The following is a 14,139-nucleotide window of genomic DNA, read 5'->3' as shown; positions in this document are numbered from 1 at the left end:
TAAGAAACCAGTCAGAAACCAGTCTGGGCTTATTTGTTCTTAAAGAGACAGTAACCTCGATTAACCTACTTAAGTCTGTGTCATTTATTTTAATCAAACAACCCAAGACAAACAGAAAATCACTTCTATTGCTCTAAAAATAATAATAATAATAATAATATTTAATTTGTACAATAAAGAGAGTGTTATTATCCATTTAATTTAATTTCTGTACCTAATGCTAATTTTAGACCTTACTTAATGTGCAACTTTGTTCTTTTTTATAAATGTTTATAATTTCTTTATTTGTTATTAGAGTTTTATTTGTTACAATGAGACTTGACTTGGACTTGAGCCCAGAGACTTCAGACTTGACTTGGACTCGAGCTCAAAGACTTCAGACTTGACTCGGACTCGAGCTCAGAGACTTGTGAGCATCTCTGGTAAGCGCTACATGCTATTTTGCATATTGGGAAGGGAACAGAAGCTTTCTTTGCATTAAAAGAGACACACACAAAAAGAGCGCATTTTTCATTTCAGTCACAAATGGCCATGTTCAACATCGTATCATAAAAGATCTGTTGTGTTTTTTGAGCTGAAACTTTACAGACACATTCTGGGGATACCAAAGAAAATTTTTATATTGCTAAAAAAATCTACGTTAGGGGACCTTTAACGTTTTAAACAATGATAAAACGTATCAACAAGTAAAATTAAATAAAATCAACAAGTACAACAAAAAAGTTTTGAGTAGACTATTTAAAAAAGTAGCCCTCCACATTGTTTTATCCATTAATTATAATGGTCTCTGTGGGTCTGTAGTACTGGTAATGTGTTGGGTTTTATTAGTGAGATGTTATCTGTCTGGTGAAAACCCGAACATATTTAAATCCTTCTGGAACACACTACCTTAAGTCATTTAATGGTTTAAATGGTAAACAGCTGATAGTTTTTTTTTTTTCAGAAGGAAAGTTAAAGCTCATCCAATGAGTCTGTTGACAGAAGAGATTCTGTAGCTGTTCTGGCTGCAGGTTCAATGACGTCAGAAGAGAAGAGCCCCGCCTCCGTTTGCAGGTCCACCAATCAGAGCGCGTCGAGCAGACGAGCCTTCAGCTGCCTTCAGCACATCTACACTTATAGACTGAGATCGTGTGACAGCAGCGTAACACTACAGAGAGAGAGCATGAGCTGCCATGAGAGCTTCGCTGTCTCAAGGGCAAATATAACGACCAGAGAAGGCAAACGGATCGTATTAGAGCTTTAAAGATCAGGGATTAACACGAGTGAATTACAGGGGTAAGTTTGCATGATTTTGCAACGTTTTAGTCGAAGCGACGCGTACTTCTGCTTGGAGATTTGCGTGCAGCATTCGCGATGACTCGTGGGGCAGTTACTGTAAAATAAATTTTTTTTTGTAAATTTTGATTTAAATAGATAAATAAGACTTTTCAAAAGTATGCGCATTCATAACTATTTTTACGATATAAATATTTTGCAAAAATTAGTGCAAATATAAAATGCACATTTAAACCGGTCACGTGTTCTGTAGGTTTTTTAAAAATGTATTTTTAATGTTAATTTTTACACATTACTTGTTATTAAAAAAGTAATAGCCTAATGTAGATTAAAAAAGAAACGTCTAAATGTACAAATATACTGCAGTTATTTATTTATATTGCAGCGTGAACGCAAATTAAAATAGCTTTTTATTTTTTTAAACTGAAAAAAAAAAGAAACCACGGGAGATGAAAGTCATATTTAAAGAGTCTCGTGGTCTCCTGAGTTTCCAGTGGACACATGCTGGTGTTGACACTGAAGTCAGGGTTATCGTCGGTCAATCAGCTGCAGACAGGGGGCGCCACAGTCACCTCACAGATCAAAGATCAACATTTTCAATAGCCTAGTGATTCATAAACTTTTTTTATTTGACAAATGTACACTTTAATAATGTATGTGTCTAAAAGATACATTTACGTGTAGATACATTAAATGCAATCACAAGTTTTTGACGGTTGATTAGAAAAACGTTGGTGTCTTCCACTATTTAACTTAATTCAAATAAATCAATAGAAATTACAAATAAAAGTCAGTGAAATATGTAAATAACATCTATTAATATTTGTAGTAACAGTTAAACTTCGAGCAAATAGTCATTTTCTTTTTAACCTTTCAATGTCAACATTATGAATTACAATAGTGTATTTGATTTATTTCCCACATGCACTTATCATTTCTCTTTATTACTAAGAAGTGGTGTTTTTTCATGAAAATATATATCTTTATTGGTAAAGTGTGTTGATTGCAGTTCATAAAAATAAACAACCTTGCTTTTGTAAATGGTGATAGCCTTGCAGTTGGACTTACACACTAATGCAAGAAACCTCTGAGAGACAAAGTCATTTATATTTATGCAATAATTTTACCTCGCGGCAATAACCCAAAATAACTGATCGTAGTTTTAACAATGAGTCATTTCACATGACAAAGTCATTTCATGAGCTTTTTTGGCTCGAGTCTATGTTTCCAATTTTTCATCTGTTTCCAATCACACATGGTTTTGGTCTCACAGTGCTATCTTGTCTTCTTGCTACGCTTAGCTTTCAGCAAGACACGCTCACATCCTTAGTGTAGTTTTGACGTCTACAGCCATTACAGTAAATTGTTCCCAGCGTCTCATGCATGCACAAGGGAAGGTTTGTTGGTAGCTTAATGGTTATCTGCTGCGGGGTCGCTTTCTAAAATGTTTGCATTCAGCCCCAAACTCGATCTTGCACAGTAAAAGAGAGCCATTGAAATAAGGGTTGTACTTACAGTAGTATCATTAAACACTAAAAGCTGATCTCAAGATTACAGACTGTATTACTGTAATGCACTTTGAATCTGTTGCTAATCCTAAATTTGTTTCTGTGTCTCTTTTTTGAAGACCTGAATCATTTGCCAGGAATGGTGGATCACTTGCTGCTTGATGAAGATACTTTTTTCTCTTACACTTCGCTGCCAACCCGCAACCCTTCGGATATGGTGACAGACAAAGGCGTGTATCATATGCTTCCATCTCCGTTCTCAGAGGACAACCTAAGTGACTCGTCCAGTCCGCGTTCCTGCTCCAGCCCCGAGTCTCAGCTTCTCGGCTCCAGTTGCGGGAGCAACTCGAGTGGAGAAAGTCAAGATGGCCTTCTCGACTTCCTCCACTCTCAGTCTACTCTGAGCCAAAACTCCTTGACCACACTGTCTCCTATGGTCCCTCCCGTCCTTCCCATGGGTCTGTCTTGGGAGTCGCGACGGGACCGCACCACCAAAGAGGAGTGCTTCGAGTTTCCCGTTTTCCCCGGAGATCTGGACGACCATGCGGGGCTTCTCTTTCAGCCCACCCTGGAGGAGATCGAGGAGTTCTTGGAAGAGAATATGGAAGTGATGGCCTTGAAGGAAGAAGCCGGTGAGGGTCTCATGACCAGTGCTAACATCCAAGGAATTGCATCTGAACCTTGGGCCCAAAGCTCAGACCAAACAGTGCCTGTCTCAAGTGACATAATCACAGCCAATTCTGAGCCCAAAAGTGCACAATCCTCAGTAGGAGCCTCCACGAATCCTCAAAGAAAGGAGGATTCGGCGGGAAAGGTCGTGGTGATGGAGAATCCCGGCATGCCTGTGATCTTACAGCTCCAGCCCATTCAGGTTAAGCAGGAACCGAACCCTAAAACTGCACCGCAGCCTGCCTCAGACATCAAAGTTACCCAGCTCCTAGTGAACATCCAGGGTCAAACCTTCGCCTTGGTTCCACAAATGATCCCAACAGCCAGCCTTAACAGCCCTTCCTCAAAATTTGTCCGTATCGCCCCTGTGCCCATTGCTGCCAAGCCTGCGGGTCTAGGGGAGAACGGAATGGGAGACGGCCAAGGCGGAGGGCTCGTTGTCGGTGGTCACAAATTCCAGAAAAGCTCGGTAGCTGATCTTATTAAAATGCACAAGTGCACTTTCCCTGGCTGTGCCAAGATGTACACCAAGAGCAGCCACCTAAAGGCCCACTTGAGAAGACACACAGGCGAGAAACCGTTTGCTTGCACTTGGCCCGGCTGTGGTTGGAGGTGAGTGCACCATATTTGCACAGAATCTGCGTGTGCAAAACTTCTCAGAAAGCTTTGCAAGACTGTAATATTTGTATATTACACGTATACCTCACAGCTTATTTATTTGATTATTTAATATTTTAAGTAATTTGTCCATGCATTGAGCGATTGATAAAAGTGAGTCTCAAAACAAGTCACGTATAGTGCAGATACTGAGTAGGTCGGTTCATACCTCATAGTATCACATGCATCCTAACAAGACGGTAAGACGGTCCTAAAGGTATCTAGCTGTTTCGTGATTAATTATGTCACACCACGCTACTCTTCGCATTTAGTAAGGACACTGGAATCATATCGCGTTGCGTCTAGTGAGGACACGTGTCAAGTTTTTGCCATTTATTGTACATGTCAACTGTCGTCAAAAATAATAGTACACTGTCAGAAAAAATGGTGCCTAGCTGTCACTGGGGTGGTACGCTTTCAAAAAGTACACCTTTCAAATAAGTATCCCAAAGGTACATATTGGTACACATATCTGTATCTAAGAGTGTTTTCACATATGTTGGTGCGCACCGGCCTCGGCCTGTATAATTTTTCAGTTAGTGTGGTCCGTGCTCACATTTTTTTTTTACTGTACTCGAAATGCCGCACCGTACATCATATGACAACGGTCAGCGCTGTCATTGGTCTCTGACAGCTCTTACCGTCTCATGACCACCCCCACGTTTTCACGACAACCAGCCTGACAGGGAGAGCGCAGCTATCAAGATGTGGAGATAAACGATGCACGTCTTTGCGAAGTTTCTTTGCTTTAACGCGAAATTGCATAGCTGTTCTATTAAAGCCTTTCTCACGGAGCCGTTTGCTAAAAAGCCCGTAATGTCACTATTTGTGTGTGGAGGACAGCTATGCATTTATAAAATCATCAGCTCAAACGTAAAGGAGACAGCGAATCTCTGCAAGATTGCCGGTTTGTTGTTAACCCACAATATAACGCCCGGCTCACGTCACAACGAAAGCCCAGTGGCTCAAACATGTGGAGAACTTCCTGTATTTGGTTCGGCCCGAGGTCCAGCAGTGTTCACACCACAGGTGGGTCGCCCCAGAGTTCGGCGACAGCCGCTCCGAGACCACCTGTTTAGAGCGGTCTCGGAGCGGCCGTTAAGTGCGCACCCGAGTGCGGCTGTTGTGTTCACACTGACCCAAACGAACCGTACTCGGAGCGACATGTCATTTGGGCCGACCTAAACAGTGTATGTGTGAAAACACCCTAAATTGTATATTGGGACCTTATTAAAGGGAACTGCCCCAGTGACAGCGAGTGATGGCTTTTATAAATAATACCAATTTAAATAGTGTCAATTTGTGATCTCGACTATAAAACTGTCTAGTGCAGATTATCTGTCAAGGTCTCTTTGTATCCATGAAGAGTTTTCACTCCAATAAGTTGTAGTCATTGCGAAAACAAGTACATCACTATCTCTGTTTACCATCCATGAATGAACTTCAAACAGAGCTCTTATATGGGCACTGGCCAAATACTAAAAGTTGCTTGCTTTTGACTTTTTTTGCAGTTTGTAGAAGTCTTAAATAGGATCAGACCATGTTCATATGTCCTGGATTTCTTTTAAAGAGTAGTTTGTTCGCCAAAACAAAAACTAGATTAAACAACTTTGTAATAAAGCAGTAAATTTCATTCACATTGCGGTGTTGATCTGCTGTTAAGAGATTAGATAAAGTCTTTGAAGAGGGGGACTTTGGCCTGTTCACCGCTTCATTTGTTTACCTTTTGTCTATGTTCAGCTTTGGTCTCCCCGTACGGGACCTGAAAACAGTGTAAAGTGCATCAGAGCTCACGGCGAGGTCAGGACAGATAAACCTCACATTGGCTGTCAAGAGGATAGTTGTCGCTAATAAAAATTGATCGTGAAAACTTCAGACAAAGTGTACCTGCAATAGAAATGGGGTTGGGATTAATATTATGGGTCTATGTAACATAGCTATGTTCCTTGATATAGTAAGATTAGTCCCAGATTTAGCTATATCTCAGATTGTCAATGATCCACCTTGTTTGTCTAGTTTTTTATGTAAGAGCCTCCAAGATTACTCAGTGCAAGTCAGCAATGTGTAAAAGCTGTATTGTTGACCGTGATAAGACTTGATTTGTTGGTCTGTTTATCAGTGACCTTGCTTATCCTTATAGCAGTTGTGTCTTCAGGCTGATCTGTGAATTTGACTGAGGTCTTTAGGAAAGGAAATGGATGTAGGAAAGAGAAGAATGCCCCATTGGTTGCCTCAAGTCAGGCCGCGGCGATGCTTCGCCAGCATTTTTGGCATTCCTACGGTGCTCCGCAAATAAAATTGTCCGAGTGACACACGCGAACCCGCGCTCATGCTCGGTTACAAGCATGCTTGAATGGAAAAACAAACTGTAGGCGTAGCGCCAAGATTCCTGGACAACCATAAAATATTTTGCACTTGCATTCTTTGAGAAAGTTTGGAAACACACCAGGACGTTTTAGGAGCTACTGTATCATGAAAGGTTAATACCTGCATGAAAACCATGACATGGTGTATTTGACTTGAATCATCTGATAAAGTTAACGGTACCAAAATGTGCATGTAGTGGAGCGAACTGAAACGCTTTCCTGTGACTCATCTTTCAATCGGGTTTTGAAACAGAAAGCATGGATTTGCAAAATGAAATGAATTAGTTAACAGTATTTTAAATTCAAAAATGTTTGATGTCTATGTGTGAAGGTTTAGCATGTGTTAAGGAACATGCCAGAACAGCTCAGTTTGTGAGCTCTGACGTCCAACTGGGACGGACGCCACGTCCCAACCTACCCCACGGGGCAACAATTACCCCACTACCATCTAATCCCAAAGTACTTCAAAGCCACGTTTACTCACATACCAACATATTAACTTGTGCAGTATTTCAGGACGTCATGTACTTGCTAAGCATGTACTTACTTGTAACACAAAAAGTGTGCATGTTGGGTTCTTTCGGTGGCGTCCTCACTTTTGAGTTTGAGATTTGTCAGTCATGTTACGGTGTGGAGTTTATTTTTGGATTCAACTTGAAGTTTACTCGTTACTGTTAGCATGGCAGCAATTGTATGTTTCCTGTCTTAGCTTGTTGGAGGGTTTAAGGAAAGCCGAGCAGGAGAGAGACCGGTTTTTACGGCCTTGAAACGCTTTGCAGATGGTACATTAGAAACTGATACTGAGGCCTACGGGTTGAACATGGGCTTATAGTTTTCTCATTTTATTAGATGTTTGTTATTTTCTCATATTGTGTGTGTCTAAAGGTAAAAAAGTAATTTTACTAGAGATGATTTCCCAGGAGTCTCCATTACTTTGGTTCGTGCGAGGTCTCATGGCATAACTTTTCCGAGTCGATTGAGAAAAACACTTCCATATTTTTTTAACAAAACCCAGTTGTGCATTTCTCCCCTCTTTGGTTTTTGGTTTAACTTTATAGTCGGTTTCAGAAAACATTAGCAATTGTCAGTGTGGTGTAAATCTTTGTGAGGAACTTGAGCACCCGGGTTAAATATAGTTGCTTATTAGATGAGCTCCAAGCTCCGTTTGCTGTATGGTACAGTATAGTGAAGACACAGGGCGAAAGATTGTTTGACGGGTTTAATTGACATTGCATGCTCCCTGTGTCCGCCTATTCGACTCAAAGGCCATGAAAAGGATTTCTCTTACTGTTACTTAGTAACTTAAGCAAGTTTTTCAACCTTTCGTCCGGTTACACAAATGGGATTTATGAGCAATCGCCATTCTTACAAAATCACACAAGTGCTGTAGGTTTATGAATATTCACATTTGTTGTCTCAATATTCAAGTTTTTGTTCTAGAAGAACCTTCAAAGGATTACTCCACTTTCATTAAAAAAATCCTGATAATCCAAAGATGTTTATGTCTTTCTTTGTTCAGTTGAAAAGAAATTAAGTTTTTTGAGGAAAACATTTTAGGATTTTCTCCATATACAGTAGTGGACTTCATTGGACCTCAACTGTTTACAGTTTCAATGCAGTTTAATGGGGATATATCATGAAAATCTGACTTTTCCATGTTTAAGTGCTATAATTCGGTCCCCAGTGCAACCTTGAAAATGAAAATGTGAAAAGATCAACGCAATAACTTATTTTTTGTAAACCATTCTCCACAAGCATGTGAAAAAATAGGTCATTGAGATTTGGCTCCCCTTGTGATGTGAGACGAAAATAAAATACTTTTATACCACAACTTCTCATTTTGCACCAGCCGTTTGACCTTACGTATTACGTAATCACGTTGAAATGTTACATATGTAAAGCGCACACTTGCAGACCATTTTAAACAAAAAACTGACACAAAAACATTCATTAGTATCAGTCCACATAAAGCAGCGTCGAAACAATCCTCTTTCTCCACTAACACTGTAGTGGTAGTTTCGCGTATGCGCATCACAAGGCTAGTGCAAGACGAGAAGTTGTGGTTTAAGTACTTATTTTTCATTTTTTGGTGAAAATGACAATTGCTTTATAAGACCCTTATACCTTGGTTGGGATCCTTTGAAGCTGCAATCGAAACTGCAATTTTAAACTGCATTGAAACGGTAAACTGTAAAGTCCACTAAAGCCACTATATGGAGAAAAATCCACAAACAAAAAGTTATTTGTAGTGGAAAAACTATAAAAAGGAAGAAAGAAATACTTCTTTTAAAGGAATATTCCATTTTATTAAAAGAAAAATCCAGATAATTTACTCACCACAATGTCATCCAAAATGTTGATGTCTTTCTTTGTTCAGTCGAGAAGAAATTGTTTTTTGAGGAAAACATTCCAAGATTTTTCTCATTTTAATGGACTTTAATAGACACCAACAATTAACACTTAATTCAACACTTAACAGTTTTTTTCAACGGAGTTTCAAAGGACTCTAAACGATCCCAAACGAGGCATAAGGGTCTTATCTAGCAAAACGATTGTCATTTTTGACAAGAAAAATAACAAATATACACTTTTAAAGCACAACTTTTCGTTTAGGTCCGGTCCAGCGCGACCTAACGTAATGCGTAGTGACATTTGCGGACCATTTTAAACAATAAACTGACACAAAGACATTAATTAGTATCAGTTGACATACAACAACGTATGAACGGTCCTCTTTCACCACATTTGTAAACACTGGGGCGGAGTTTCGCATTCGTCCTCTGTGACCTCTTGACGTCATGACGTATTGCGTCGGGTCACACTAGCGCATGACGACCGGATCTAAACGAGAAGTTGTGCTTTAAAAGTGGATATTTGTTATTTTTATTGTCAAAAACGACAATCGTTTCGCTAGATAAGACCCTTATGCCTCGTTTGGGATCGTTTAGAGTCCTTTGAAACTCCGTTGAAAAAAACTGTTAAGTGTTGAATTAACTGTTAAGTGGTGGTGTCCATTAAAGTCCATTAAAATGAGAAAAATCCTGGAATGTTTTCCTCAAAAAACATAATTTCTTCTCGACTGATCAAAGAAAGACATCAACATTTTGGATGACATGGTGGTGAGTAAATTATCTGGATTTTTCTTTTAAGAAAATGGAATATTCCTTTAAGAACATCAAAGGTTTTTTGGAAAACTAAAATGGTTCTCCTATGACATCACTGCGAAGAACCCTTTTAAAACCTTTATTTTTAGGAGTGTTTTAATTTGAATGTAATCCAGTGATATAGGAAATATTCAATGAGACAGAAATGTATAACAGAATCTGACTTTATTCATTAATTGGGTGATTCTCACGAAATCTAGATTTAGAAGGTGTCCAGCATCAGAATTTTTTTAACGCCCTTGAAGCCAATTTTTTTTGCACTGTAAGATTAAGGTCTTAACTTAATATAACCATTATTTTTAGAAGATTTAATTATTTACATTGTTTAGATTATCATTATCAAAAATGATCATTACCACAACATGATATTACATTAAATATATGCATTTACAAACTAATGTTTCGGTAATGAGGACTAAAAAGTTGTCTATGTACTATGACAAACAAAATTTCAACTTTTATCTGGAGAGAAAAAATAAGAACTGCTTACCTGGTAGCCATCTTGAGTGTCACAGTCAATTATGTCCCTTCCAACTAATTTTTTTTTTAATGTTAGTTCCTTGAGGGCTTAAACAATGATTGAAAATTGTTGCGGAGGATGAGAAAATTGGTCTTGGACACATTTATATTCCTTATTATTGTCTCTACATTTACCAATGATCACTAAATACCACATGTTTCTTAACTGTAAATGTTTATAGTATAAAATGCACTGAAGCTTTTTATTTTTTAGATTTTTTAATTATAAATATTTCCATTTCAAAGAACCCAATTCCAGTCATGGACACGTTGCGGTAATGAAATTTTTTCCCTTAAATGTGAAAAAAACTACAAAATTGGTTTGTATGATGTTATTTCAAATCATGTGCAAAATAGTCAAGAAGAGATGTTTGTAACTGTATGCTTCTTATTTTGATAGCATTTACTTTTATTATCAAAATGTTTCATGACACCTCATAAGTCTAATTTCGCGAGAATCACCCAATTGCATTAAAAAAGTTGGCATTTATTTTCTTTGACCTGGAATGTCGTGATAATAATTGTGTACAGTAACATCAAATACAGGGTAACTTTAAGTTTCACGTTGACTTTAAGACACATGCATGCCCTATTCCATATTTAACTATGGCAATAAATCAAAAAGTCAAGGCAGTTTAATTTGTAAAGATTTGCACAATTAATGTCGTTCCAAAGAAAACATTTCCATGCCACCAGGAAGCAAGGCAAATATTGAACGGGATCAGCGTATAGTCATTGATATCTGGATTCTCGTTGCAGATTCTCCCGGTCTGATGAGCTGTCACGACACCGCCGCTCTCACTCTGGAGTGAAGCCCTACCAGTGCCCCGTGTGTGAGAAGAAATTTGCTCGCAGCGATCACCTGTCCAAACACATCAAAGTCCATCGCTTTCCACGAAGCAACAGGACAGCGCGAACCACACACTGACCTTACACAAACCCCCTGTCCCCGTCATGGAAAGTGAGATCTAGAGAGAGCTAGAACAAAAGCGAGGGATAAAGATTCATATGTGGTACTGTGATAATTTATTAAGTGAGGTTGGGATGAACTGAAGAAGAGAACTGTTACTTGACTCGTCGGCCTCACAGATGCGTCCTACCGTAGAGTGTATTTTTGTAGCGTCCACGATTGTTTTCTATGTGTCGAGAACAAATTTAGCGTATTTTTTTGTACTTTTAAGGTATGAATTGTTGATGTATTTGCTGATCATCAACATTCCTTGTTTAGTATCGCGATACGGTCGCTTTCTCGTGCCAACGTTAATCTCCCGTAAACCAAAAATCTCGGGTTCGTCCGAACTACTGATCATTGGTAGGATTGTGCCGTTATAAGCTATTGGCAAACATAGAGGCTTCGTCTGTGTGCTTGTAAACTGTGAAATGCCTCTCGGTGAGACCATAGAGCGAACCAGCGAAAGTCAAATCTCGCACAATTGTTTATATGTGAACCGGCCTTCTGATCAGTATTGAAATCGATTTTACTTTTCAATTTTTTTGTTAGATGCAAAACCTTTTTTCATTTTTTCATCAAAGACTTCATCTAAGATACCTTCTGGGCCTTCGTGTAATCGAAATGTTTGCAGCTGGGGCCAAGACATTTGCGGTTAGAAGATATTTTAACAGCAAAGCAATGCAAATTTCATGTTTGACTTGTGACTGAGGAATCAAATGATCTGAATCACTCAACGCACAATGCATCTTCTGTTTGTTCAACCAAGTATAGGACTGAACTCTTCTCATCTACCTTCCTGCCTTTTTACCCTGGACTACTTCACAAACAGAACCGTGACACAAGCTTGAAAACTGGAATTGCAAGGTGCTACAGTAACTGGCCTCCAGCTCCCTCTTGCAGGTCAAATCCTCATGCTTGGGAAATGTAGTCTGGGATCCATCTGGAGTTCAAAGGGAACGTTCTTCATGGGAATTGTAGTCATGGACACAGCTTGAGCGCTGATAGGGCATGCTGACCATATGTTCACTACAGGAATGCATGTAACTTAGTGGGGTGCGGGTACATAGCACTAATATTGAACAAAATGATACAACGTCTTATTTTGGAAGTGTGGAATTTAATATGCAATCTGTTCTATGCAGTCTGTTATGCCAAAACAATAGCTGACATGGAAACATCTACAACGCGAGTGCCTCAGGTGATTCATTGACTTACATTTGCTCTTTGTACTGTGCAGACGTGTACAACACACAGCTAACAGGCACAACAGACTATAGATGCATACACATTTATAAACATGGTTCATATACAACAGGAGAAGATCTAATCAAGATGCTGTGTATGTTGAAGGTTCTTTATGGACCATACAGCCAGATGAAGAACCTTTTATGCCCTGCAAAAAATGATTAGTATTTTTGTCTTGTTTTCAGTAAAAATATCAATAAATCCTTAAAGGACAAGTTCGGTATTTTAGACTTAAAGCCCTGTTTTCAGATTGTTTATGGTCAAATAGAATGGTTTTGACTGAAATTTCGACATTTTCGGCTGCCCTGAGAATTTTCGCTTGTTTGTGTTTCAGCTCAGACCTCTACAATGGCTTTATAGGTGCACTGGAACAATCCTTCCTAAAATGCATTAAACTTTCGTTTACAAAGACGAGAAACTCACCGAGTGGTCAGGGGTGTTCACTGATATGCTCACACAAAAATCGCTGCAAAAGATGCTTTCCAACAGCTGTTTTAGCATTCGTTGTTAACTTGTGGACCTATTTCCCCAAACGCCTCACACCCGTACATTCTTCCGCTTAGAGCTTGAATAATAAACACTCCAGCCCAGGAGGTGGCGCTAATCCGCCTTTGCCAATTGCAAGAATAGAAACAAAGTTCCCGGCGCGGAGTAATACCGTACCTCACAGGACGTCTAATACAGTCAATGGAGTTGGTAAAAACTACGATAAAACCTGTTGGAATGCGTCTTTTGGAGCGATTTTTGTGTGAGCATACCAGTGAACACCCCTGACCACTCGGTGAGTTTCACGTCTTTGTAAACGAAAGTTGAATGCATTTTAGGAAGGATTGTTCCAGTGCACCTATAAAGCCATTGTAGAGGTCTGAGCTGGAACACAAACAAGCGAAAATTCTCAGGGCAGCCGAAAATGTCGAAATTTCAGTCAAAACCATTCTATTTGACCATAAACAATCTGAAAACAGGGCTTTAAGTCTAAAATACCGAACTTGTCCTTTAAATTAAGATGCTTTTTCTTGATGAGCAAAACGACCCAAGAAAATAAGTCTAGTTTTTAGACCAAAAATATCAAATTGAAGTGATTTTGTGCATAAAACAAGCAAAAAAATCTGCCAATGGGGTAAGCAAAAAAATCTTAAACATTTTTCTTAAATACTAAATTCAAGAAAAATTCAAGTAAAAGTAACATTAGCATAAAACAAGCAAAAAAATCTGCCAATGGGGTAAGCAAAAAAATCTTAAACATTTTTCTTAAATACTAAATTCAAGAAAAATTCAAGAAAAAATTGCTTACCCCATTGGCAAATTTTTTTTCTTGTTTTATGCACAAAATCACTTAAATTTGATATTTTTGGTGTAAAAACTAGACTTATTTTCTTGGGTCATTTTGCTCATCAAGAAAAAGCATCTTAATTTAAGAATTTTTAGATATTTTTACTGAAAACAATACAAATGTACTAAGAATTTTTTTTCTTGAAAATTTTTTTTTGCCGTGTGAACCTTCATTTTTAGAAGCACTGCAAAAAACTTTCTTACTTAGTATTTTTGTCTTGTTTTTAGTAAAAATATCTAAAAATTCTTAAGTTAAGATGCATTTTCTTGATGAGAAAAATGACCTAGGAAAATAAGTCTAGTTTTTAGACAATAAATATGAAATGTAAGCAAATTTTTGTGCTTAAAACAAGCAAAAAATTTGCCAATGGAATAAGAAATTTTTCTTAAATTAAGTGTTTATGAAAAAAGTAAACTTATTTCAAGAAAAACATTTTCTTATTCCATTGGCA

General features: G+C 38.3%; 1 protein-coding gene across 2 annotated transcripts; it reads left to right on the top strand.

Moving 5' to 3' along the window:
- Positions 1–990: 990 nt before the first annotated feature.
- On the top strand, positions 991–12,558 carry klf15 (Kruppel like factor 15). Of its 2 annotated transcripts, none has more exons than XM_073812992.1 (3): positions 991–1,275; positions 2,903–4,064; positions 11,882–12,558. In XM_073812992.1, exons 2-3 carry the CDS (start codon positions 2,923–2,925, stop codon positions 12,036–12,038), a joined length of 1,299 nt encoding a protein of 432 aa, XP_073669093.1. In that variant the 5' UTR covers positions 991–1,275; positions 2,903–2,922; the 3' UTR covers positions 12,039–12,558. The 2 variants fall into 2 exon arrangements, with proteins under 2 accessions (XP_073669093.1, XP_065141432.1); XM_065285360.2 differs by having other exon boundaries at positions 1,003–1,275; positions 10,918–12,024.
- Positions 12,559–14,139: the final 1,581 nt, after the last annotated feature.

The sequence above is a fragment of the Paramisgurnus dabryanus genome, chromosome 21, assembly GCF_030506205.2.
Source record: "Paramisgurnus dabryanus chromosome 21, PD_genome_1.1, whole genome shotgun sequence".
NCBI classification, from domain to species: domain Eukaryota; kingdom Metazoa; phylum Chordata; class Actinopteri; order Cypriniformes; family Cobitidae; genus Paramisgurnus; species Paramisgurnus dabryanus.
This window is presented reverse-complemented; position numbering and strand designations above follow the sequence as displayed.